Source organism: Lepidochelys kempii, chromosome 14 (genome assembly GCF_965140285.1).
Source record: "Lepidochelys kempii isolate rLepKem1 chromosome 14, rLepKem1.hap1, whole genome shotgun sequence".
In the NCBI taxonomy this organism is placed as follows: domain Eukaryota; kingdom Metazoa; phylum Chordata; order Testudines; family Cheloniidae; genus Lepidochelys; species Lepidochelys kempii.
In genome coordinates, this window is record NC_136393.1 from 45032593 (window position 1) to 45059050 (window position 26458).

General features: G+C 51.5%; 1 protein-coding gene across 1 annotated transcript; it reads right to left on the reverse strand.

Moving 5' to 3' along the window:
* Window positions 1–5952: 5952 nt before the first annotated feature.
* LOC140897513 (uncharacterized) lies at window positions 5953–25909 on the reverse strand. The gene is given in 4 exon segments (XM_073310232.1): window positions 5953–11095; window positions 21136–23052; window positions 23341–23454; window positions 25867–25909. Coding segments are annotated over 4 exon segments (3441 nt in total). The 3' UTR covers window positions 5953–9728.
* Window positions 25910–26458: the final 549 nt, after the last annotated feature.

The following is a 26458-nucleotide window of genomic DNA, read 5'->3' on the forward strand; positions in this document are numbered from 1 at the left end:
GAGAGAGAGAGAAGGCAAAAGGAGAGAGAGCAGAACTTGGGGGTGGCATAATAGTTTAGCCCACTGGCAGAGGTGAAAATAAGCCAGGCTGGTCTGGCATACTGGCAAGAGCTGGTACACTGGCCGCACCGGCACGGGGCAGCTTCCCTGGGCCAGCGGTTTAAAGGGCTTGAGGCTCCTGGCAGTGGCTGGAGCTCTGGGCCCTTTAAATCACTGCCTGAAATCCAGGGCTCTGGCAGTGGGGCTCGGGCATTGATTTAAAGGGCCAGGGGCTCTGGCCACCGCTACTGCAGCGGAGCCCTGGGCCCTTTACATTGATGCCGGAGCCCCAGGGCTCCAGGCCACTGCTGCAGCTACTGCTCCTGCCATGATTTAAAGAGCCTGGGGCTCCCAGTCCCTGCTACTGCAGCAGCCGGAGTCCTGGGCCCTTTAAATCTCAATTTAAAGGGCCCAGGGATTTAAAGACCCCGCCAATTCCAGTTGAGGCCCCGCCCCCTGCTCAGGATTCTGGCATACCGCTAAGTCCTTTAAGTTACTTTCACCCCTGACCATTGGGAAGGAAACAGATGCATGTGGGGAAGGCTGGCAGCAGAACCTCATGTTTCACATGCCTGGGGAAGTTCAGGATTTAGCCAAAATCAAAGTCGGTGGAATTGAGGATGTCGGCTGGCTCCCCTTCTCTGGTTTGCCCTGCTTAGCTTGTCTTTCAAGATCAGGGTGATGAAAGCTCAATGGTGCCATGCTGGGTCCCAGAAGTCAGGGGGTGTGAGGTATACCCCAGGGTACAATCTGGATTGTTGAACTGCTTAATTCTCCATCCCAGGGCATCTTTCATTCTGCTTCCCAGGGTGAATAAAAATCAAATATATCAGTTTTTTAATTTAAATTGGATTTTTTTGATAAAATGCTTTTTGAGGAAAACACTTATCTAAAGATAGTTTTAATTAAGATATCTTTGAGCTATAATGTATCTCATCAGGGAATAGGGATTATAGATTCTAATTCTATAGTATGAGACAATATATTCATGTAATGTTTAAGAAAAGTTTTGTACATGAGCTCCTATAGTTCATTCATTAAGGACCCAATTTTACAGGGTTCCATAGGCTTCTGTATAGATTATTTAGGCTAATCTATCCATCTACCCAGTGCTTAGTCTCGAAGATCCAGTCAGAGATGCTTAGTTTTCCAGTTTTCAGACTGTGGCTTTGTGTTTCCAGAGGTAACATGCTTGTTAACAGCAAAAATGTTTTAAAATAAATTAATATATAGAGGTGAGAAATAACAGACCTCACCTCTATTGTCCCTCTGCAAATTTGTGTACACAGAGTCAATCCCTTACCTCTCTCCAAAAGTGCAAAGTTTCAAAAAGTTGAATGAATAGAAGACTGTTGGAGGCGGAATAGATCTGGACAAGGAGAAGATGTCTGGAGATAAATGTGAGATGTGATGGACATATGCTTTTCTGTTAAAATATTATATCTTTGCTGTTAAAGAAAAAAATCCAGAATACTTAACGTTGTTGTTTTTTTATTTAAATAAAACAATTTAAATGTCTGTCTGGTGATGTTCTCCTCCTAATACAGCATGACACGAATGAAATAAGCAAACAATGATATAACCAAATGAAAATAAATGAAATGAAATAACCAAACATTCATTGTCTGATATAACTGTAAAACTCATCTGAAAAGTTTTCAAAATAAATCACTGTTTAAAAATGTATTGTGTGTACCTTCTAAAAATGAAACCTACATTTAGCTCTGAGTTGTGAAGAATATGTATTAAGGTTATTACAACCAACAAGAATGCACTTTTATGTAGAACACCATGATGAAATCAAATCCACCCTGCTGCTTCCCTGTGTGAACAACAAACCCCTCCGTGCTCTGCTCACACACAGCCACTAGCATCCAAACTCACTCCTGACTGCACTGTACTGAGTGTGACTAGCCAGACACTTATGAAGTTACTAAAGGACACAGCAACATCAGCCAGTTTTCTACTCCCAGCCTTGCACCCCGGGAATCTGCATCTTGGACTGCTCAGTCTGTTCACTTTGCTGGACAAACTCAATAATTAGTGGGTCATCCCCCCCACAAAGGGGTCGGATTAGGCCACAGTCTTGTTCTCTCAACTCTTATCCCCCAAACACTTCAATGAAAACACACAGGTCCAGACAAAACACTAACCGCGGCCAATGGGAGCTTCGGGGGAGGTAACTGGATCCCTGTGCTCTCCCTCCCTCAGGTCCGGGCAACTTCCTGGAGCGGTGCGGGGGCAGGGCAGATAGGCGGGGGGGGGGGTCCACGGGGAGCTGGCAGGCCATAGAAAATAACCCCGCGTGTTTGAGACCCCTGACTTACGGGGTCTTTCTCCTCTGTGGCTTAACTGATGTCTAATTAGTTGTGACTTCCAAATGAAACATTTCCCGCATTTGAGGTATTGAGAGGGTTTCTCTCCATAGTGGTTTCTCCCATGGTTATTAAGATCTGAGAGCTTATTGAAGCTTTTGCCATGGTCCAAGCATTGAAGGGGTGTCTCTCCAGTATGGATTGTCCGACGTGTCACAAGCTGTGATCTCACAATGAATCCTTTCCCACACTGCAGACAGTGCCAGGGTGTCTCTTCCTTGGGATTTGTCTGCTGCGCTCTGGGATCTTTGGCTCCTCCCCCACCATTAGTAGATTCATCCACTTTGTTCCTGGGGTGGTTTCCCAGAAGCCTCTCTGACCTCTGCCAATATCCCCAGGCTTCTCCCTGCTCCCAGGAATGGGAAAAATTCCCTTCAGCTCCTCCCAAAAAGGTCCCCTGTGGTTGCACTTCTCCAGGAACTTCCTGATGATGATTCCGGTACTTGTTCTCAGCACCTGCTGGGAGAGACACAATTCAGACAGGAGTCATTGTGCTGGGGAGGAACAGGAATAGCACCGAGGGAAAACCTAACACAAAGACTGAGCAATTGGATTCTGCTTCCACATCCCACCCAAACACTGACAAGGCAGGAAAGCTAGGAAGCAAACTCCTGCAGCTAAGAGGCTGGGTGGAATGCCCTGAGCGATAACTGCTGACTACAGCCCTGTCCTGGCTGAGATGAGAAAGAACTGGGGGCATTACTCACACCTCATTTTGGGATTCTCAACTTTTTTCTTATTTCTCCACATGGTTTCTGTGTCAGTCCTCACCTGTGTGGGTGCATCTCAGAAGCCTTCCTTCCTTCCAGGCCTGGAGATCGGGCACCCACGGCTCTTCCCCTCATTCCAGCTGGGCGATCAGCTCAGGTTTGGGAATGGGAAATCCTGTGCAGAAGGCGAAATCAGACCAGATCAGGGTGCATGGAGCATTGGTGGAGGATTTGTTACTAAGGACATTCCGTGAGGGGAACCTGTCCCTGTGCTCTGCTGGAGGAACGTGGAATCCAAGAGGATTGGGAAATTATCACTGAGCCCCGTTCCACAGATGAAGTTGTCTGGGGAGGTGAGTTGAATTATTATTACACCCTCACTAGGCGTTCCCAGGATCTGTGCGCTCTGGGGGCCTTGCTGACTCACACACAGGTCTGCACTTAAGACCCTGCTTCTTCCTAAACCTGCAGAGCCCAGAGCCCTCCCCATGCATGGAGCTAGTCTCAAGAAGGGAAGTGAACAGTGATTGTATGTGCAGCCAAGAAACAAGACAGGACAATGCTGGATTTATGCCCCTTAAATGCTGGAGGGGTGGGGATGGTTTAGCTTGTCCATTGGGTTTTGACAACCTTGTCTCACTGGAGAGGGCAAGGAGATGCAAGTATTTCTCACATGGCAGCTGTGCATTATGGAACCCATTTGGCTCTGATCTAACTGACCGGGAAAGAACCGGACCACATTCAGATACGCAGGTCCCAAGGCTTCTAATAACTGAGGGGACAGGAATCCCTTACCCAGCGAGGTCACCGTCTCGTAGTTCTCCTGCATGACGTTCCTGTAAAGGGCTCCCTATGCGGGGTCCAGCAGAGCCCCCTGCCCCTGGGTGAAATAAATAGCCACCTCCTCGAAGGTCACCGGCATCTGAAACGCCAAGAGTCCCTCACTCAGCACTTGCTGCCCCAGATACAATCCCACTAGTCACGGGAAAGGAAAAAAAACTGTAAAGCTGTGGGAGGGTCAGAGTAGCAGAATCCCACCCTCACCCTGCTCAGAGCAGCCAGGAGGCTTCAGGGGGTGGAGAAGGTGAGAGCTCCTTGTCCGCCCCTGCACAGGGAGCAGAGCAGGGTCTTCTCATTTCCCACACACTTGCCAGCCACAGGAGGAGACGGGAAGCAGAGCTTTGAGCTGGGGACGGGACAGGAATCCTGACAGCTTCCCTTCGTATTTCACAGCAGCCTCTGGCCAGTAAGGTCAGGCTCCAGCACTGGGAGTCTTGAAAATGTTCCCAGCCCTGCCGAGGGGGTTTATATCCTGTATGAGAAATGGGGGAATGTCCCCTCTCCCCTCCCCTGCCACCAATGGGCCTACTCAGAAACTCAGCAGGTTTCTCACACCCTGTCTCCTCCCTGCCTCTCCCTCCCCCCCGCCCAGCAGCTCCCTGAAAATCCCCTACCTGAGCTGGCTCCATTACAGCCACTTCCCTTCCCTGTCTCCTGGAAGGCAGGATGATCTGGAGCAAAACATGGACATGATTCCTCAGCCTGTCAGGGCGACAGGGGCGATGGGCGAGGTTACAGAAGGGGCTTCAGTCCATGTCACCCCCAGATTCCCTCCAGGCTCTTTAGACCCTCCCAGTAACAGGAACTCAGAGCCAAATGCTAGAAAAAGAGAAGAACCAAAGGGGCCATTTGTGGGGATTGCCCCCCACTGCAGTGTAAACCCTTTTCCCTTAGCAGCAGCAGGAGCCCTCTGGTGGCATCACGTGAGAATGAGCTGCCCTGGACTCCCCCAGCATCTCCCAGGGACAGGCGGGCAGAGGCTGATCCCATTGGCCCATCCGTGGTCCCCCCTGCCAGAGCCAGCAGTGACTCCGGTCTGACTCTGGTGTGGCTGAGATCCGAGTCCTGCAGGGAAATCAGAGCAGGGCCGTGGGCAGACTCCACAACTTATCAGACACAGACCTCACCAGCATGGGTGTGTCTGACAATAACACACTGAGAGCCGTGTGTGTGTGGGCGGGAGGGGGGATAGGTTGGGTTTTTGCCTCTTAGCCTCTGCACCCTGTGGGGTTAGTCCCCCGATCACTCCCAAACGTGGTTTGACCAGTTCCAGGAGGAAAAGAGCTTCTCTCCGTTCCTCCCCAGCCTTGTGTCGGATGGGGTGGAGAAGCTGCCTTGGCAACTCCCCTCTCCTGCCTCCCCACATCCCCCCTTTCCCTTGCAGTGCCACCCACTCACATCTTCCCCCATTCCAGCCTCGCTCCCCTCAGCCTCACAATCCCCCGGATGCCCCTATCTTCCCTTCAATGCACCCCTGCCCCCATCCCAGCCTGTCCCCTGCATCCCCAGCACCTGCCTCCTGCCCCCACTCCACTCTCCCCGCACCTCTTTATCCTCCTCCCCCTACAGCCCAGGTGCATGTGTGTGGAGGGGGACACTGCTTCCTGGGGCAGCGGGATGAGTGGTTATTTAAACATGTGTCCCCAATTAAAGGTTCTCCTGATCCCAAAGGATCAGCTACACACCCAGGTCAATAGACAAATCAGATCTTACTCAGAAATCATGCGGTTGCTAATCCTTTAGTATCTAAAATGTAAAGGTTTATTAATAAAAAGAAAGGTAAGAGTTAAAATTGGTCCAAGGACTCAAATACATACAATAATCACAAAACTCTTGATTCAGGCTTATAGCAGTGATGGAATAAACTGCTGGCTTAAGTCAAGTTTCTGGTTACTTCCAAATCATTAGAAGGACCTCTGTTCCCTGGTTGGAACACTCCCCTTGGGATAAGTGCATAGTCCAGAGGTTTGAGCAGCAGAGAAGCTGGAGGAGGAAAGAGGCAAGATGGAGATGTTTCCAGGGCCTTTTATATCTTCTTTTGCCATGTGGAGGGAATCCCATTGTTCTTACTGTGGAAAAGAACAGTAACAAGATGGTGTCCAGTCACATGAGCCAGCACATGGGCAAATCACCCCTCCATGACTCAGTTCTTTACAGGTAGAAGCCATTGCCCACAGGTGAGTTTAAATGTTCCCAGGAAGGCTGGGAAGGGACAGCTCAGTGGTTTGTGCATTGGCTTGCTAAACCCAGGGTTGTGAGTTCAATGCTTGAGGAGCCATTTGGGATCTGCGGCAAAAATTGGGGATTGGCCCTACTTTGAGCAGGGTTGACCTCCTGAGGTCCCTTCCAACCCTGGGATTCTATGATTCTAAGGCTCATCAGATGTGGATTGGGGTCTCCAAAGGCCCATTGTCAGCCATGTACTTCTTGATGGGCCACTCAATTTGAATAGTCCCTTCGCAATATGCTGGCCAACTGCTTCACTGGTCCTATTCAGAATTAAACTCATAGAAATACATGTAGCCAATACTCATGATTTCAAATACAAAAATAACACATGCATACCAATAGCATAATCATACCCAGGTATTGATATTGTTTCCCTAGGCACCTCCCAAGACCACTTTTGCACAGGTTTGTTGCAAACATAGAACAGTGGTTGCAAAAATGATCTATATGTTCATATTTTAATCAGATCACGTCATACAGGGGACACAGCAGTCCTTTGTCCTTGCTCCCAGCTTCTTGCTGTGGTGACAGACTGCAGCCCCTAGTCTAGCCCTTCCCTCAGGGGCAAACTGCAGTTCTTGGATGGGCCACTCTTTTGCAGCAAGTGGGACAGACCCACTTGCTTTTCTGGGCTCCACTCCCAGGACCCTCTAGGGCCAGCACTTACTGCCTCTCCTCCAAGTTCTCGTGCTTACCTCTTTATCCCTGGGCCACTTTCCCATAGCCCCAGCACCTTCGCTGCCCCCTATCCGGGCTTCAGTCTGGCGGGCAGTCAGGCTGGAGGTCCACTTGCTCTCCTGACCCCACCCCGCACTGCTCTTCCCCTCACACTTCCCTTTATAGACAGCTAGTCCTTTTCCCTCAGGCTGGAGAAAGAGACTGCTCCCTGCTCTCCTGAACAGTCCTTTTTATATGGCTCTCACTGGCCCTTCTTGGCTGCTCCATCAAGTCTTCTTTCCATTGGCTCTCTCTGCAAGCCCTCCTCTCATTGGCTGGGCCAAAATTGTTATGTGTAATATTTTCATAAAACAGTCTAGTTCAAAATCAAATAAAAAAGTTAAATCAAAAGGCAAATGTTTGTTTTATTCAACTTAAAATACAAAGTGTTTAATATCAAAAAAATATAATATACTAAAGTCTAATACATTTGCTTAAGTAAAACAAAAAAAAATTTCATTGGCCAAATCTTTCAATTAAAAAAATTGGTATTACAATTTGCACACCAACAGTCTTTAAAAACAAAAACATAAAAAATTAACCCACTCCCCATATTGTACATAAAATCAATAAACAACAAAAACACTCAAGCCTCATTAATAATGCCTTATAAGGAATATAGGAAAACAACTCCATATTAGTACAGCAAAGTTGTTTATCAGCGTGAACAAAATCTGCAGTTACCTAGCACAATATTACAGCTGGGGGTTTTTACAGAGCTGGCTGGTGCAATAACATACAGTTGGGGATCTTTCGGACACTGCTTGGTCCCCCTCAGTCCCCCTTCCAGCCCCTTCCCACATACCCAAAGTGGCTTAACTGATTATCTGTGTCAACAGACACAGGCCAACTGCACTTTACTATGCTGGCCTAAGTCATACAGGACACAGGCCTGTAGGTTTCTTGCGTTACAGCATTTCCATATAATAAGCTTTCCTCTCTATAGATCAAGTTTAGGCCTGAGAAATTGTCCGCACAACCCATAACCTCAGCCATACAGAACACAATGCCATCCACAGGCTCAGAAACACCCCTGACATTCTAATCAAAGGGGCTGACAAAGGAGGTGCTGTAGTCATCATGAACAGGCTGGATTATGAACAGGAGGCTGCCAGGAAACCTTCCAACACCACATTCTACAGGCCACTGTCCTCCAATCCCACTGAGGAGTATCAAAAGAAACTATGCTGCTCAAGAAACTCCCTGCTACAGCACGGGAACAAATCTACACAGACACGCCCCTACAGTCCCGACCAGGGGTATTCTATCTGCTACCTAAGATGCATAAACCTGGAAATCCTGGACGCCCCATCGTCTCAGCCATCGGCATTCTTACAGCAGGATTATCTGGCGATGTGGACTCTCTCCTCAGACCCTATGCTAACAGCACTCCCACCTATCTTCGAGACACCACCGACTTCCTGAGGAAACTACAACCTATTGGTGATCTTACACCAATATTCCACACAATGATGGGCTACAAGCTGTCAGGAACATTATCCCTGATGAGGCCACGGCACACCTGGTGGCTGAGCTTTGTGACTTTGTCCTCACCCACAACCATTTCAGATCTGGGGACAATTTATACTTTCAAGTCAGCGGGACTGCTAGGAGTACCCGCATGGCCCCACAGCATGCCAACATCTTTATGGCTGACTTAGAACAAAGCTTCCTCAGCTCTCGTCCCCTAGCACCCCCTCCTCTATTTACGCTACATTGATGACATCTTCACCATATGGACCCATGGGAAGGAGGCCCTTGAAGAATTCTGCCAGGATTTCAACAATTTCCACCCCAGCATCGACCTCAGCCTGCACCAGTCCACACAAGAGATCCTGGACACTACAGTACAAATTCGTGATGGTCACATAAATACCTCCCTATACTGGAAACCTACTGACCTCTATACTTACCTACATGCCTCCAGCTTCCATCCAGGACACATCACACGATCCATTGTCTACAGCCATGCCCCAAGATACAACCGCATTTGCTCCAATCCCTCAGGCAGAGACAAACATCTACAAGATCTTTATCAAGCATTCTTAAAACTACAAAACTCACCTGGGGAAGTGAGGAAACAGACTGACAAAGCAAGATGGAGACCCAGAAGTCACCTTCTACAAGACAGGCCCAACAAGGGAAATAACAGAACACCATTGGCCATCATGTACAGCCCCAACTAAAACCTCTCCAGCACATCATCAACGATGTACAACCTATCCTGGAAAACGATTCCTCGTTCTCACAGACCATGGGAGGCAGGCCAGTCCTCGCTTACAGACAGCTCCCAATCTGAAGCAAATACTCACCAGCACCACACCACAGAAACACTAACCCAGGAACCAATCCCTGCAAAAAATTCCATTGCCAAATCTGTCCCCATATCCACTCTAGCAACACCATCATAGGACCTAACCATATCAGCCATGTCATCAGGGGCACATTCACGTGCACATCGATCAATGTGATCTATGCCATCATGGGCCAGCAATGCCCCTCTGCCACGTACATTGGCCAAACCGGACAGTCTCTATGTAAAAGAATAAATGGACACAAATACGACATCAGGAACGGTAACATACAAAAGCCAGTAGGAGAACATTTCAGTCTCCCTGGACATTCAATAACAGATTTAAAAGTAGCCATCCTTCAACCAAAAAACTTCAAACACAGACTTCAGAGAGAAACTCCAGAGCGACAATTCATTTGCAAACTTAAAACCAACAATTTGGGCCTGAAGCAGGCTCACTACAAAAGCAATTTTCCCTCTCTTGGTATTGACCCCTCCTCATCAGTCATTGGGAGTGGACCACGTTCATCCTGTGTGGATTCTCCCATTTTTAATGGGGTATGATCTCTGTCTGAAACTTTTCCCACAGTCCAAGCACTTATAGAGTCACTCTCCTGTGTGGATTTTCTGATGTTTAAGCAGCGCCGGTCTCCATGTGAAACTTTTCCCACAGTCCAAGCACTTATAGGGTCTCACTCCTGTATGGATTCCCTGATGTTGAACCAGCACCGGTCTCCATGTGAAACTTTTCCCACAGTCCAAGCACTTATAGGGTCTCACTCCTGTGTGGATTCTCTGATGTTTAACCAGCGCCGGTCTCCATGTGAAACTTTTCCCACAGTCCAAGCACTTATAGGGTCTCACTCCTGTGTGGATTCTCTGATGTTTCACCAGCATTGATCTCTGTATGAAACTTTTTCCACAGTCCAAGCACTTGTGGGGTCTCTCTCCTGTGTGGATTGCTTGATGATAAACAAGACCTGACCTTTGTATGAAACTTTTCCCACAGTCCAAGCACTTGTGGGGTCTCTCTCCTGTGTGGACTGCCCGATGTTTTACAAGGTATGACCTCTGCTTGAAACTTTTCCCACAGTCCAAGCACTTGTGGGGTCTCTCTTCTGTGTGGACTACCTGATGTTGAACAAGGTGTGACTTTCTTATGAAACTTTTCCCACAATCCAAGCACTTGTGGGGTCTCTCTCCTGTGTGGATTGCCTGATGACGAACAAGGCGTAACCTTCGTACGAAACTTTTCCCACAGTCCAAGCACTTATAGGGTCTCACTCGTGTGTGGATTCTCTGATGTTTCACCAGCACTGATCTCTGTATGAAACTTTTTCCACAGTCCAAGCACTTGTGGGGTCTCTCTCCTGTGTGGATTGCTTGATGATAAACAAGATATGACCTTTGTATGAAACTTTTCCCACAGTCCAAGCACTTGTGGGGTCTCTCTCCTGTGTGGATTGCCTGATGATGAACAAGGTGTGACCTATGAATGAAACTTTTCCCACAGTCCAAGCACTTGTGGGGTCTCTCTTCTGTGTGGACTACCTGATGTTGAACAAGGTGTGACTTTGTTATGAAACTTTTCCCACAGTCAAAGCACTTGTGGGGTCTCTCCCCTGTGTGGACTGCCCGATGTTTTACAAAGTATGACCTCTCCTTGAAACTTTTCCCACAGTCCAAGCACTTGTGGGGTCTCTCTCCTGTGTGGACTGCCCGATGTTTTACAAGGTATGACCTCTGCTTGAAACTTTTCCCACAGTCCAAGCACGTGTGGGGTCTCTCTTCTGTGTGGACTACCTGATGTTGAACAAGGTGTGACCTTTGTATGAAACTTTTCCCACAATCCAAGCACTTGTGGGGTCTCTCTCCTGTGTGGATTGCCTGATGTTGAACAAGGTGTGACTTTGTTATGAAACTTTTCCCACAATCCAACCACTTGTGGGGTCTCTCTCCCGTGTGGATAGCCTGATGACGAACAAGGTCTGATTTCTGCTTGAAACTTTTCCCACAGACCAAGCACCTGTGGGGTCTCTCTCCTGTGTGGCTTTTCTCATGTGAATTTAGTGCTGACTTTGAACTGAAACATTTCCTGCATTCAACGCATTGAATGGGCTTGTCTACAGTGTGACTTCTCCCATGGTCATTAAGATCTCTGTGCTTATTGAAGCTTTCCCCACTGTCCAAGCATGGAAATGGTTTCTCTCCCGTATGGACTGTTTGATGTGTAACAAGTTGTGATCTCACAATGAATCCTTTCCCACACTCAAGGCAGTGCCAGGGTGTCTCTTCCTTGGGATTTGTCTGCTGCTCTCTGGGATTCTCGTCTCCTCCCCCACCATTCACAGATTCATCCACTTTCTTCCTGGGTTGGTTTATCAGAAGCCTCTCTGACCTGTGCCAATTTCCCCAGGCTTCTCCCTGATTCCAGCAAGGGGAAAAATTCCCTTCAGCTCTTCCCAAAAAGGTCCCCTGTGGTTCCACTTCCCCAGGAACTGCCTCATGATGATTCCCCTCCTTCTTCTCACTCGCTCGCTCAGCACCTGCTGGGAGAGACACAATCCAGAGAGGAGTCATTGTGCTGGGGAGAAAGAGGAATACCACTGAGGGAAAAGCCAACACAAAGACTGAGCAATTGCATTCTGCCTCCACATCCCACCCTAACACTTACAAGAAAGGAGAGACGGGAAGGGTGGAATGGCGTGAGCAATATCTGCTGACCAGAGCCCTGCTCTCGGTGAGATGAAGAAGAACTGAGGGCGTTACTCACATCGTATTTTGGGATTCTCAACTTTTTCCTTCATTCCCTGGATGGTTTCTCTGTCAGGCCTCACCTGTGCTGGTGCATCTCCGAAGCCTTCTGTCCTTGAAATCCTGGAGATCGGACACCCACAGCTCTTCCCCTCGTTCCAGCCGGGCGATAAGCTCAGGTTTGGGAATGGGAAATCCTGTGCAGAAGGTGAAATGAGTCCAGATCAGGGTGCATGGACCATCGGTGGAGGATTTGTCACAAAGGACGTTCCGTGAGTGGAACCTGTCCCTGTGCTCTGCTGGAGGAACGTGGAATCCAAGAGGATGGGAACAGGGTCACTGAGCCCCCTTGCGCAGAGGACGTTGTCTGGGGAGGTGAGTTGAATTATTACTACACCCTCACTAGGCGTTCTCAGGATCTGTGCGCTCTGGGGGCCTTGCTGACCCACACACAGGTCTCGACTTCAGCGTACCTCTTTCTAAACCTGCAGAGCCCAGAGCCCTCCCCATGCCTGGAGCTATTCCCAAGGAGGGAGATGAACAGAGATTGTATGTGTAGCCAAGAAACAACACAGACAAGACAAGACAATGCGGATTTATGCCCCTTTGAAAGCTGGAGGGGTGGGGATGGTTTAGCTTGTCCATTGGGTTTTGACTCCCGTGTCCCAGTGGAGAGGGCACCGAAATGCATGTATTTCTCACATGGCAGCTGTGCATTATGGAACCCATTCGCCTCTGCTCCAACTGACCAGGGAAAAACCTCACCACATTAAGACACGTAGACCGCACAGCTTCTAATAACTGAGGGGACGGGAATCCCTTACCCAGCGAGGTCACCGTCTCATAGTTCTCCTCCATGACGTCCCTGTAGAGGGCTCTCTGAGCGGGGTCCAGCAGAGCCCTCTGCCCCTGGGTGAAATAAATAGCCACCTCCTCGAAGGTCACCGGCATCTGAAACACCAAGAGTCCCCCACTCAGCACCTGCTGCCCCAGACACAATCCCACTACTCATGGGAAAGGAAAAAAAAACGTGAAGCTGTGGGAGGGCCAGAGTAGCAGAATCCCACCCACACCCTGCTCAGAGCAGCCAGGAGGCTTCAGGGGGCGGAGAAGGTGAGAGCTCCCTGTCCGCCCCAGCACACGGAGCACGCCAGGATCTTCTCATTTCCCACACGCCTGCCAGCCACAGACTGGGACAGGAAGCAGAGCTCTGAGCCGGGGACAGGGGCAGGAATCCTGACAGCTTCCCTTCGTATTTCACAGCAGCCCCAGGCAAGTGGGGTCAGGCTCCAGCACTGGGAGCCTGGAAAATGGTCCCAGCCCTGCCGAGGTGGTTATATCCTGCCTGAGAAATGGGGGAATGTCCCCTCCCCCTTTCCCTGCCACAATGGGCCTACTTAGTAAATCAGTAGGTTTATCAAACCCTAACTCCTCCCTGCCCCGCTCAGCAGCACCCTGAAACTCCCCTACCTGAGCTGGCTCCAACACAGCCATTACCCTTCTCTCTCCTCTGGAAGACTGGCCGATTTTTAGTGAAACGTGGACCTGATTCCTCAGCCTGTCGGGGCGAGAGGGAGGTTACAGAAGGGGCTTCTGTCCTTGTCACACCCCGATTCCCCCCAGACTCTTCAGACCCTCCCAGTAACAGCATATCTGAGCCAAATGCTAAAGAAAAGGGAAGAATCAAAAGGGCCACTTTGGGAGATTTCCATCCATTGCAGTGTAAATTCCTCTCCCTTAGCAATACCTGGAGCCCTCTGGTGGCATCACCTGAAGATTGACCTGTCCTAGACTCCTCCGGCAGCCCCCACGGTCAGTCAGGAAGAGGCTGATCCCATTGGCCCATCCGCACACCCCCCTGCCTGAGCCAGCAGTGACTCTGGTCTGACTCTGGTGTAGCTGAGATCTGAACCCTACAGGGAAATCAGACCAGGGCCCTGGGCAGCCCCCAACACTCAAGGGCACACAGACCCCACCACCACAGGGGTGTCTGACAATAACACACTCAGAGCCGGGTGTGTGTGTCGTGGGGGGGCGGTTTGAGGGGGGGTTGGGTTTTTTTCCGTGTAGCTTCTGCACCCTGAGGGGTTAGTCCCCTGATCACTCCCAAAGCTGAGAAGAGCTTCTCTCCGCCCGCCTCCCCACATCCCCCCTTTCCCTCGCTGTGCCCCCCACTCACATCCTCCCCCATTCCCGACCTCGCTCCCCTCAGCGCCACAGTCCCCGATGCTCCTCCATTGCCCCATCTTCCCTTCCGTGCACCCCTGCCCCCATCCCAGCCTGCCCCCGGCATCCCCTGCACCCGCCTCCGGCCCCTCTTTATCCTCCTCCCCCTGCAGCCCAGATGTGACGGGGATGGGCCCCGCTGCAGGGGGGGATGGGAGGGTCTCTCTTACCTTGCCCCCGAGCGGGGCCCCCCGGGGCAGGGGCCGGGCCGGGAAGGGGCCCTGGCCGGGCTGGGGGCTCTGCCCTGGGAGAGGCTCCCGGGGAGCAGCGGGCAGAGCCCGGCTGGAGGTTCCCCTCTCCCGGCTGCAGCCCGGGCTCCGGGCTCCCAGCACCAGCCGCCGGGGCTCGGGGATCTCGCCGGGAGCCAGAGTCCCCGAAGCGGCTGCGAGTCACTTCCTGGGCCGGGCCTGAGCCCCGCGATCCTCCCCCCAAAGTCGCCCCCCAGCCGCTCCTGGGTCCTAGCGATCAACTCACCGAAGGATCAGCATCCCTGTGCCCGGCTCCTGTTACCCTCACAGGCTCCAAGGTCACAAGGGACCATCATGAGCATCTTGCCCAGGGGTTCTCACCACCAAATTTGGTGGCCTCAGAGGGTGGCCAGCAGCTCTCGCTGGTGCCCGCTCTCACACTTGCCCCTATAATCCCAATTAACTTTACTAGAAACCAATCAATATGCAGAGAGGTAAGAAGGGGGAACACTCCCCCTAGTGTGGGGAACTTTTCTGGCTTCTACCAAGCCCCAGAGGAACTGGCGAGCAAAAGGATCTGAGTCCTTTACCCAGAGGCCTGCATGACCTCGAGGACCCCTCCCCCTGCCCGCTTCCACTCTGGACCCCCGTAACCCCAAGGCTGGGCCCAGGGCTCCTGAAGCGCTCGACCCCCAATCTTGTGATCACTCAGGACAGCTGTCCCCATTGTGGGGTGTTCTCTCCACTCTGGATGCTTCCTTCATCATTGCACAGAGTTAAGAACAAATACAATTTATTAATCCCCTTTCTTTTGGTGTTAGGAGACGGCCTAACTAATGGCCAACCCATTAAGTTTCAGTAAGGGGCCAACAATCCCCTTTCTCCGATAAACATGAAAATCCTAATTTCTTTATTGGTAGTTAGTAAATCCGCTGCTGTGAAAAAGGGTATTTCTATATTTGCTAAAAATTTTGACAACCTCTCAGCTAGCGACTTGGGTTGCCAATTTGGGAATATTTTAAAAATGGACACTCAAGTCGGAGTGCTGCAACCTCCCCTGCCCCGCCTCTTCCCCCCAAGGTCCCATCCCTGCCCCACCTCTTCCCTCCAAGGCCCTGCTCCAACTCCACCTCTTCCTCCAAGGGTCTACCCGCCCTCCACTTCTCTTTCCCCCTTCCCTGCCTAGGTCAGGAAGGGCTTGTCTGTGGAGCCGGGGCTGGGAGCTGCAGCTGCCCAGTGCAGGTAGGAGGCAGCCCCGGCTGAGTCGGCTCTGATGGGAGTGATGACCCAGTGCCTCCCCACCCGCAGTAACTCGACTTTGGCTGTCCGGTCAGTAGATGTGATCGGACACTGTCAGGTCCCCTTTTCCACTGGACTTCATGGTTGAAAACCGGGCACGTGGCCACCCTAACAGCACCCACTGTGCCAGAAGTGCTGGGAACGCGTCAGGGACAAGTTCTGCTTTCCGATGGAGGAGGAAGGAACCAGGGGGCAGGTGGGTTAGACTCATGTAACCCTTGGCCCGTCAGAGTTGGCAGCAACAAGGGCCGGGTTCAGTATCTAGGGGATCCATTCCAATAACACAATGCAAACCGGCTCGAGCCCCCACCCAGTGACCTGGGACAAATATATACCACCCCCGCTGGGCGCCTCCAAGAGGCAATACTTCCCCTCTGGCAAGCACATAGTCTGAGTGTAGCAAAAAGCCTTTTAATAACAGAGAGAAACAATGTGGCATTATGTTGGGGAAACACCACCAACAGGATTCGTAACACAACCCATGAGCAAAAAAACCCACCCCAAGCAAATTGGGGCATGCCCTTTTCCCTTTGGTTCTTGAGTCCAGCAACCCCGAATCACCCAAAGTCCCAAAAGCCCAATGACCCAAAAGTCTCTGTCCCTGGTCAGGGCAGCTCCAGAGTTCGAAAGTTTATCTGCAGAGCTTTACCTCCCAACCTGGGTGGAGATGGGGGCGGGGGTAAGAGGCACCTTACATGATCTGAAGCTGAGCACCCCACAGCTCCATAGGCCTCCGCTCCGCTCGCTCGCTGCCCCACGAACTGCTTCGCTCAGCTCCGCTCTGCGGCCCACCAGCAGCTCCCGCCGTCCTATGAACTGCTCCACCAGCCTGTCCACAAGGCACTCCCGCAAACTGCTCCACAATAGATCGTCAGGCTCCTCCACTACTTAACACAACGCTCAGCGATTTCAGCTTTTAGTCAGTTCAGCTCTTTGGTGAATTCAGCCTGTAGTAGGGGAGCCTCAGGGCTGGTGCACCATGAGCCCCAAGTGAGCTCAGCGGCCTGGAACTAGACTCCTAATGGAATCAAAATGAGCTCTGATATTCCCCAGTGGAGCGAGGAGGAAGTGCAATTAGCATGTAAGGCCCTCACAAAGGAGCCCATACCACCAAGTATTAATACTTATCCCCAGCCTCTCTCCATTCACAGAGTTTTGGAACCCATGACCCTTGCCTAGCGAGTGCTACTTAGTAGATGGTGAGTCCCTCCCTTAGGAGTCTGACTAAGATCACAGACATCAAAGCTGTGACTCCTAAGCATGGAGAGCCGGGGACAGGGTGGTACGTGACACCGTGGGAGATGGAGGGATAGAACGGAGGCAGGTTAAACTTTCCATGGCTGGGACAGAGGCTGCTGTGTGGAGAGAGGAGCGTGACAGTGAGAGGGGAAGGAGGGAATCTCTCGCACTCACCCCGTTGCCCTGAAATAGCACAGAAGCGAAAACTCCACATTTTATTGTCCCTTCTCCCACCTTTTTAGCATCTAGTTAATTCTGGCCCATAAGGGATAAAATGTACAAACACTAAATGCTTTTCAGCACGGCCTGGAGCAATGCGAGACTATTTGGGAATGAGACAACCTGGCCCCGAAGGGGGAACTCAGGGACTAGCAATCACTCTGCTAACGGAAGGTCGGGGGTCAGAAACTGTGTTCCCGTCAGGCTACGCAGCTGAACTGCAGGCTATGGAGGGCCGTGGAGGCAGGCAGGGAGAGGAGCCCCTCCCCAGGCTTGGCCCAGGTCCAGCTTTGAGCCGGGGATGGGGTCAGGAATCCCGACAGCTTCCCTTCATATTTTACAGCAACTGTTACGAATTATTCCAGTTAGGACACTTACACTTCGTTTCTAGGCTGAGGCAACCAAATAAAGACAGACTGCAGAGTGTCTCAGAGTTTGTAGGTTTATTACGCTCAAGCGTGGTACCGTTCTCTTAAGCTGAACGGGACCCCGATTACAGGTTACACAAAGATTATATACTGTTGGCAAAACATCCTGCCTGTGTGCCTCGGGGCGCATAACCCAACAAACAGGCCTTCTCCTTATCTATCACCAATCCCCTGCAGCCACCTTCCCCCTGCAAAAACGCTAAATTAGCAGCTATTTCAGGCATGTCGGCTGGTTCCTGTCTCCTTTGTTTCCCTTCTCTTGAAACTGTCCAGCTGTCCACCCTGAAGGATCCTTCCTTCCTTCCTTGCTACGTGGTGTGCTCGCTTCTAGTTAATGGCCGAGAGGAAACCCTAAATGGAGTCACATATGCTAACTAGGTTAATTTCCCCTAATAATTATGAACAGGAGGCTGCCAGGCACCTTCCCTACAACTTTCCTGTGACGAGATAACTGGTTCTGTGGATGAAGGGAAAGCAGTGGACGTGGTGTTCCTTGGCTTTAGTAAAGCTTTTGACACTGTCTCCCACAGTCTTCTTGTCAGCAAGTTAAAGAACTATGGGCTGGACGAATGCACTATAAGGTGGGTAGAAAATTGGCTAGATTGTTGGGCTCAACGGGTAGTGATCAATGGCTCCATGTCTAGTTGGCAGCCAGTATCAAGCGGAGTGCCCCAAGGGTCGGTCCTGGGGCCGGTTTTCTTCAATATCTTCATAAATAACCTGCAGGATGGTGTGGATTGCACCCTCAGCAAGTTTGCAGACGACACTAAACTGGGAGGAAAGGTAGACACGCTGGAGGGTAGCGATAGGATACAGAGGGACCTAGACAAATTGGAGGATTGGGCCAAAAGAAATCTGATGAGGTTCAAAAAGGACAAGTGCAGAGTCCTGCACTTAGGACGGAACAATGCAATGCAGTGCTACAGACTAGGGACCAAATGGCTAGGCAGCAGTTCTGCAGAAAAGGACCTAGGGGTTACAGTGGATGAGAAGCTGGATATGAGTCAACAGTGTGCCCTTGTAGCCAAGAAGGCCAATGGCATTTTGGGATGAATAAGTAGGGGCATTGGCAGCAGATCGAGGGACGTGATTGTTCCCCTCTATTCGACATTGGTGAGGCCTCATCTGGAGTACTGTGTCCAGTTTTGGGGCCCACACTACAAGAAGGATGTGGAAATATTGGAGATGTGGATATTGGTGTCCAGCGGAGGGCAACAAAAATTATTAGGGGACTGGAACACATGACTTACGAGGAGAGGCTGAGGGATCTGGGATTATTTAGTTTACAGAAGAGAAGAATGAGGGGAGATTTGATAGCTGCTTTCAACTGCCTGAAAGGTGGTTCCAAAGAGGATGGATCTAGACTATTCTCAGTGGTAGTGGATGACAGGACAAGGAGTAATGGTCTCAGGTTGCAGAGGGGGAGGTTTAGGTTGGATATTAGGAAAAACTTTTTCACTAGGAGTGTGGTGAAACACTGGAATGCGTTACCTAGGGAGGTAGTGGAATCTCCTTCCTTAGAAGTTTTTAAGGTCAGGCTTGACAAAGCCCTGGCTGGGACGATTTAATTGGGGATCGGTCCTGCTTTGAGCAGGGGGTTGGACTAGATGACCTCCTGAGGTCCCTTCCAACCCTCATATTCTAGGATTCTACCACATTCTAAAGGCCACTGTCCTCCGATCCCACTGAGGAGTACCAAAAGAAACTATACCAACTGCTCAGGAAACTCCCTGATACATTATGGGAACAAATCTACACAGACACATCCCTAGAGTCCCGACCAGGGGTATTCTATCTGCTACCCAAGATCCATAAACCTGAAAATCCTGGACGCCCCATCATCTCAGGCATCGGCACTCTTACAGCAGGATTATCTGGCGATGTGGACTCTCTCCTCACACCCTATGCTACCAGCACTCCCAGCTATCTTCGAGACACCACCGACTTCCTGAGGAAACTACAACGTATTGGTGAGCTTCCTGAAAACACCATCCTGGCCACCACGGATGTAGAAGCTCTTTACACCAATATTCCACATGAGGATGGGCTACAAGCTGTCAGGAACATTATCCCTGATGAGGCTACGGCACACCTGGTGGCTGAGCTTTGTGACTTTGTCCTCACCCTCAACCATTTCAGATCTGGGGACAATTTATACTTTCAAGTCAGCGGGACTGCTAGGAGTACCCGCATGGCCCCACAGCATGCCAACATCTTTATGGCTGACTTAGAACAATGCTTCCTCAGCTCTCGTCCCTTAGCACCCCCTCCTCTATTTGCGCTACATTGATGACATCTTCATCCTATGGACCCATGGGAAGGAGGCCCTTGAAGAATTCCACCTGGATTTCAACAATTTCCACCCCAGCATCGACCTCAGCCTGGACCAGTCCACACAAGAGATCCTGGAAACTATAGTGCAAATAAGTGATGGTCACATAAATACCACCCTATACTGGAAACCTATTGACCTCTATACTTACCTACATGCCTCCAGCTTCCATCCAGATACATCACACGATCCATTGTCTACAGCCATGCCCCAAGATACAACCGCATTTGCTCCAATCCCTCAAGCAGAGACAAACACTAACAAGATCTTTATCAAGCACTCTTAAAACTACAATACTCCCCTGGGGAAGTGAGGAAACAGACTGACAAAGCAAGATGGAGACCCAGAAGTCACCTTCTACAGGACTGGCCCAACAAGGGAAATAACAGAACACCACTGGCCATCATGTACAGCCCCCAACTAAAACCTCTCCAGCACATCATCAACGATCTACAACCTATCCTGGAAAACGATTCCTCATTCTCACAGACTGTGGGAGGCAGGCCAGTCCTCGCTTACAGACAGCTCCCAATCTGAAGCAAATACTCACCAGCACCACACCACAGAAACACTAACCCAGGAACCAATCCCTGCAACAAATCCCATTGCCAAATCTGTCCCCATATCCACTCTAGCAACACCATCATAGGACCTAACCATATCAGCCATGTCATCAGGGGCACATTCACGTGCACATCGATCAATGTGATCTATGCCATCATGGGCCAGCAATGCCCCTCTGCCACGTACATTGGCCAAACCGGACAGTCTCTATGTAAAAGAATAAATGGACACAAATACGACATCAGGAACGGTAACACACAAAAGCCAGTAGGAGAACATTTCACTCTCCCTGGACATTCAATAACAGATTTAAAAGTAGCCATCCTTCAACCAAAAAACTTCAAACACAGACTTCAGAGAGAAACTCCAGAGCGACAATTCATTTGCAAACTTAAAACCAACAATTTGGGCCTGAAGCGGGCTCACTACAAAAGCAATTTTCCCTCTCTTGGTATTGACCCCTCCTCATCAGTCATTGGGAGTGGACCACGTTCATCCTGTGTGGATTCTCCCATTTTTAATGGGGTATGATCTCTGTCTGAAACTTTTCCCAAAGTCCAAGCACTTATAGAGTCACTCTCCTGTGTGGATTTTCTGATGTTTAACCAGCGCCGGTCTCCATGTGAAACTTTTCCCACAGTCCAAGCACTTATAGGGTCTCACTCCTGTGTGGATTCTCTGATGTTTCACCAGCATTGATCTCTGTCTGAAACTTTTCCCACAGTCCAAGCACTTATAGGGTCTCACTCCTGTGTGGATTCTCTGATGTTGAACCAGCATTGATCTCTGTATGAAACTTTTTCCACAGTCCAAGCACTTGTGGGGTCTCTCTCCTGTGTGGATTGCTTGATGATAAACAAGACCTGACCTTTGTATGAAACTTTTCCCACAGTCCAAGCACTTGTGGGGTCTCTCTCCTGTGTGCACTGCCCGATGTTTTACAAGGTATGACCTCTGCTTGAAACTTTTCCCACAGTCCAAGCACTTGTGGGGTCTCTCTTCTGTGTGGACTACCTGATGTTGAACAAGATGTGACTTTGTTATGAAACTTTTTCCACAATCCAAGCACTTGTGGGGTCTCTCTCCTGTGTGGATTGCCTGATGACGAACAAGGCGTGACCTTCGTACGAAACTTTTCCCACAGTCCAAGCACTTATAGGGTCTCACTCCTGTGTGGATTCTCTGATGTTTCACCAGCACTGATCTCTGTATGAAACTTTTTCCACAGTCCAAGCACTTGTGGGGTCTCTCTCCTGTGTGGATTGCTTGATGATAAACAAGATATGACCTTTGTATGAAACTTTTCCCACAATCCAAGCACTTGTGGGGTCTCTCTCCTGTGTGGATTGCCTGATGATGAACAAGGTGTGACCTCTGAATGAAACTTTTCCCACAGTCCAAGCACTTGTGGGGTCTCTCTCCTGTGTGGATTGCCTGATGATGAACAAGGTTTGACCTCCGCATGAAACTTTTCCCACAGTCAAAGCACTTGTGGGGTCTCTCTCCTTTGTGGATTGCCTGATGTTTAACAAGGTATGACCTCTGCATGAAACTTTTCCCACAGTCCAAGCACTTGTGGGGTCTCTCTCCTGTGTGGACTGCCCGATGTTTTACAAGGTCTGACTTCCGCTTGAAACTTTTCCCACAGTCCAAGCACTTGTGGGGTCTCTCTCCTGTGTGGATTGCCTGATGACGAACAAGGCGTGACCTTCGTACAAAACTTTTCCCACAGTCCAAGCACTTGTGGGGTCTCTCTCCTGTGTGGATTGCCTGATGATCAGCAAGATCTGACTTGCAAATGAAACTTTCCCCACAGTCCAAGCACTTGTGGGGTCTCTCTCCTGTGTGGACTGCCTGATGCTGAACAAGGCGTGACCTTTGTATGAAACTTTTCCCACAGTCCAAGCACTTGTGGGGTCTCTCTCCTGTGTGGATTGCCTCATGTTGAACAAGGGCTGACCTTCGTATGAAACTTTTCCCACAGTGCAAGCACTTGTGGGCTCTCTCTCCCGTGTGGATTGCCTGATGACGAGCAAGGTCTGATTTCTGCTTGAAACTTTTCCCACAGTCCAAGCACCTGTGGGGTCTCTCTCCTGTGTGGCTTTTCTTATGTGAATTCAGTGCTGACTTTGAACTGAAACATTTCCCGCATTCAACACATTGAATGGGCTTGTCTACAGTGTGACTTCTCCCATGGTCATTAAGATCTCTGCGCTTATTGAAGCTTTCCCCACTGTCCAAGCATTGAAATGGTTTCTCTCCTGTCTGGACTGTTTGATGTGTAACAAGTTGTGATCTCACAATGAATCCTTTCCCACACTCAAGGCAGTGCCAGGGTGTCTCTTCCTTGGGATTTGTCTGCTGCTCTCTGGGATTCTCGTCTCCTCCCCCACCATTCACAGATTCATCCACATTCTTCCTGGGTTGGTTTATCAGAAGCCTTTCTGACCTGTGCCAATTTCTCCAGGCTTCTCCCTGATTCCAGCAATGGGAAAAATTCCCTTCAGCTCTTCCCAAAAAGGTCCCCTGTAGTTCCACTTCCCCAGGAACTGCCTCATGATGATTCCCCTCCTTCTTCTCACTCCCTCGCTCAGCACCTGCTGGGAAAGACACAATCCAGGGAGGAGTCATTGTGCTGGGGAGAAAGAGGAATAGCACTGAGGGAAAAGCCAACACAAAGACTGAGCAATTCGATTCTGCCTCCACATCCTACCCTAACACTTACAAGAAAGGAGAGACGGGAAGGGTGGAATGGCGTGAGCAATATCTGCTGACCAGAGCCCTGCTCTCGGTGAGATGAAGAAGAACTGAGGGCGTTACTCACATCGTATTTTGGGATTCTCAACTTTTTCCTTCATTCCCTGGATGGTTTCTCTGTCAGGCCTCACCTGTGCTGGTGCATCTCCGAAGCCTTCTGTCCTTGAAATCCTGGAGATCGGACACCCACAGCTCTTCCCCTCGTTCCAGCCGGGCGATAAGCTCAGGTTTGGGAATGGGAAATCCTGTGCAGAAGGTGAAATGAGTCCAGATCAGGGTGCATGGACCATCGGTGGAGGATCTGTCACAAAGGACGTTCCGTGAGTGGAACCTGTCCCTGTGCTCTGCTGGAGGAACGTGGAATCCAAGAGGATGGGAACAGGGTCACTGAGCCCCCTTGCGCAGAGGACGTTGTCTGGGGAGGTGAGTTGAATTATTACTACACCCTCACTAGGCGTTCCCAGGATCTGTGCGCTCTGGGGGCCTTGCTGACTAGCTTGTGCAGCCAAGAAACAATACAGACAAGACAATGCGGATTTATGCCCCTTTGAAAGCTGGAGGGGTGGGGATGGTTTAGCATGTCCATTGGGTTTTGACTCCCATGTCCCAGTGGAGAGGGCACCGAAATGCATGTATTTCTCACATGGCAGCTGTGCATTATGGAACCCATTCGCCTCTGCTGGAACTGACCAGGGAAGAATCTGACCACATTAAGACACGCAGACCCCACAGCTTCTAATAACTGAGGGGACGGGAATCCCTTACCCAGCGAGGTCACCGTCTCATAGTTCTCCTGCATGACGTCCCTGTAGAGGGCTCTCTGAGTGGGGTCCAGCAGAGCCCCCTGCCCCTGGGTGAAATAAATAGCCACCTCCTCGAAAGTCACCGGCATCTGAAACACCAAGAGTCCCTCACTCAGCACCTGCTGCCCCAGCCACAATCCCACTGCTCAGGGGAAAGGAAAAAAAAAACGTGAAGCTCTGGGAGGGCCAGAGTAGCAAAATCCCACCCACACCCTGCTCAGAGCAGCCAGGAGACTTCAGGGGGCGGAGAAGGTGAGAGCTCCCTGTCCGCCCCAGCACAGGGAGCACGCCAGGATCTTCTCATTTCCCACACGCCTGCCAGCCACAGACTGGGACAGGAAGCAGAGCTCTGAGCCGGGGACAGGTGCAGGAATCCTGACAGCTTCCCTTCATATTTCACAGCAGCCCCAGGCAAGTGGGGTCAGGCTCCAGCACTGGGGAGCCTGGAAAATGTTCCCAGCCCTGCCAAGGTGGTTATATCCTGCCTGAGAAATGGGGGAATGTCCCCTCCCCCTTTCCCTGCCACAATGGGCCTACTTAGTAAATCAGTAGGTTTATCAAACCCTGACTCCTCCCTCCCCCGCCCAGCAGCTCCCTGAGACTCCCCTACCTGAGCTGGCTCCATCACAGCATTTCCCTTCTCTGTCCCCTGGAAGACTGGCCGATCTTTAGTGAAACGTGGACCTGATTCCTCAGCCTGTCGGGGCGAGAGGGAGGTTACAGAAGGGGCTTCTGTCCATGTCACTCCCCGATTCCCCCAAGACTCTTCAGGCCCTCCCAGTAACAGCATCTCTGAGCCAAATGCTAAAAAAAGGAAAGAAGCAAAAGGAAAGGCCACTTTGGGAGATTTCCCCCCATTGCAGTGTAACCCCCTCTCCCTTACCAGTAGCTGGAGCCCTCTGGTGGCATCACCTGAAGATTGAGCTGCCCTGGACTCCCCCGGCAGCCCCCAGGGACAGGCAGGAAGAGGCTGATCCCATTGGTCCATCCGCACACCCCTCTGCCTGAGCCAGCAGTGACTCCGGTCTGACTCTGGTGTGGCTGAGATCTGAACCCTACAGGGAAATCAGACCACGGCCCTGGGCAGCCCCCAACACTCAGGGCACACAGACCCCACCACCACAGGGGTGTCTGACAATAACACACTCAGAGCCGGGTGGTGGTGGGGGGCTGGGTTTTTCCCTTGTAGCTTCTGCACCCTGAGGGGTTAGTCCCCTGATCGCTCCCAAAGCTGAGAAGAGCTTCTCTCCGCCCGCCTCCCCACATCCCCCTTTTCCCTCGCTGTGCCCCCCACTCACATCCTCCCCCATTCCCGACCTCGCTCCCCTCAGCCCCACAGTCCCCCGATCCTCCTCCATGGCCCCATCTTCCCTTCCGTGCACCCCTGCCCCCATCCCAGCCTGCCCCCGGCATCCCCTGCACCCGCCTCCGGCCCCTCTTTATCCTCCTCCCCCTGCAGCCCAGATGTGACGGGGGGGGGCCGCTGCAAGGGGGGGATGGGAGGGTCTCTCTTACCTTCCCCCCGAGCGGGGCCCCCCGGGGCAGGGGCCGGGCCGGGAAGGGGCCCTGGCCGGGCTGGGGGCTCTGCCCTGGGAGAGGCTCCCGGGGAGCAGCGGGCAGGGCCCGGCTGGAGGTTCCCCTCTCCCGGCTGCAGCCCGGGCTCCGGGCTCCCAGCACCAGCCGCCGGGGCTCGGGGATCTCGCCGGGAGCCAGAGTCCCCGCAGCGGCTGCGAGTCACTTCCTGGGCCGGGCCTGAGCCCCGCGATCGCTCCCCCCAAAGCCGCCCCCCAGCCGCTCCTGGGTCCTAGCGATCAACCCACAGTAATCCAGCCCCCTGCCCCCTGGGGGCCCAACCGCCCCTGGGCTCGGGGAGCTTCTCCCAGCAGTAAGGGGTCATCCCGCCTCCAAACTTCTCCTGTCAGCATTCAGTCTCGCTCGCAGCCTCCCTGCAGGACTGACCGGGCACCGGCCGCTGGCTGATCAGCCCGTCTGCGGCAAACTTCTCTCCATATTGGGCTGGCAGAGGCCTTGCTCTCACCGCCTCTCTGGTCACCGGCTACTGGCCCAAAACCTCTGGTTGTTTGAGCTGACTGGGCCAGATTTGCAGAGGGGAGCGAGGGAAGGCAAAAGGAGAGAGAGCAGAAGTGGGGGTGGCATAATTGTTTAGACCACTGGCAGAGGTGAAAGTAAGCCGGTCTGATCCAGTCTGGCGGACCCCCCGGGACACCGCTGACTGCACCGGCACGGGGCAGCTTCCCCAGGCCGGTGATGTGAAGGGCTCCGGCCACCGGAACCACAGCGGATCCCTGGGCCCTTTAAATCGCCGCTGGAGCCCTGGGGGTCCCGGCTGCCGCTGCAGCTACTGCTCCTGCCCTGATTTCAAGGGCCCGAAGCTCTCAGCAGCTGCTCACGTACCAGGGGGAGTTCAGGATTTAGCCAAAATCAA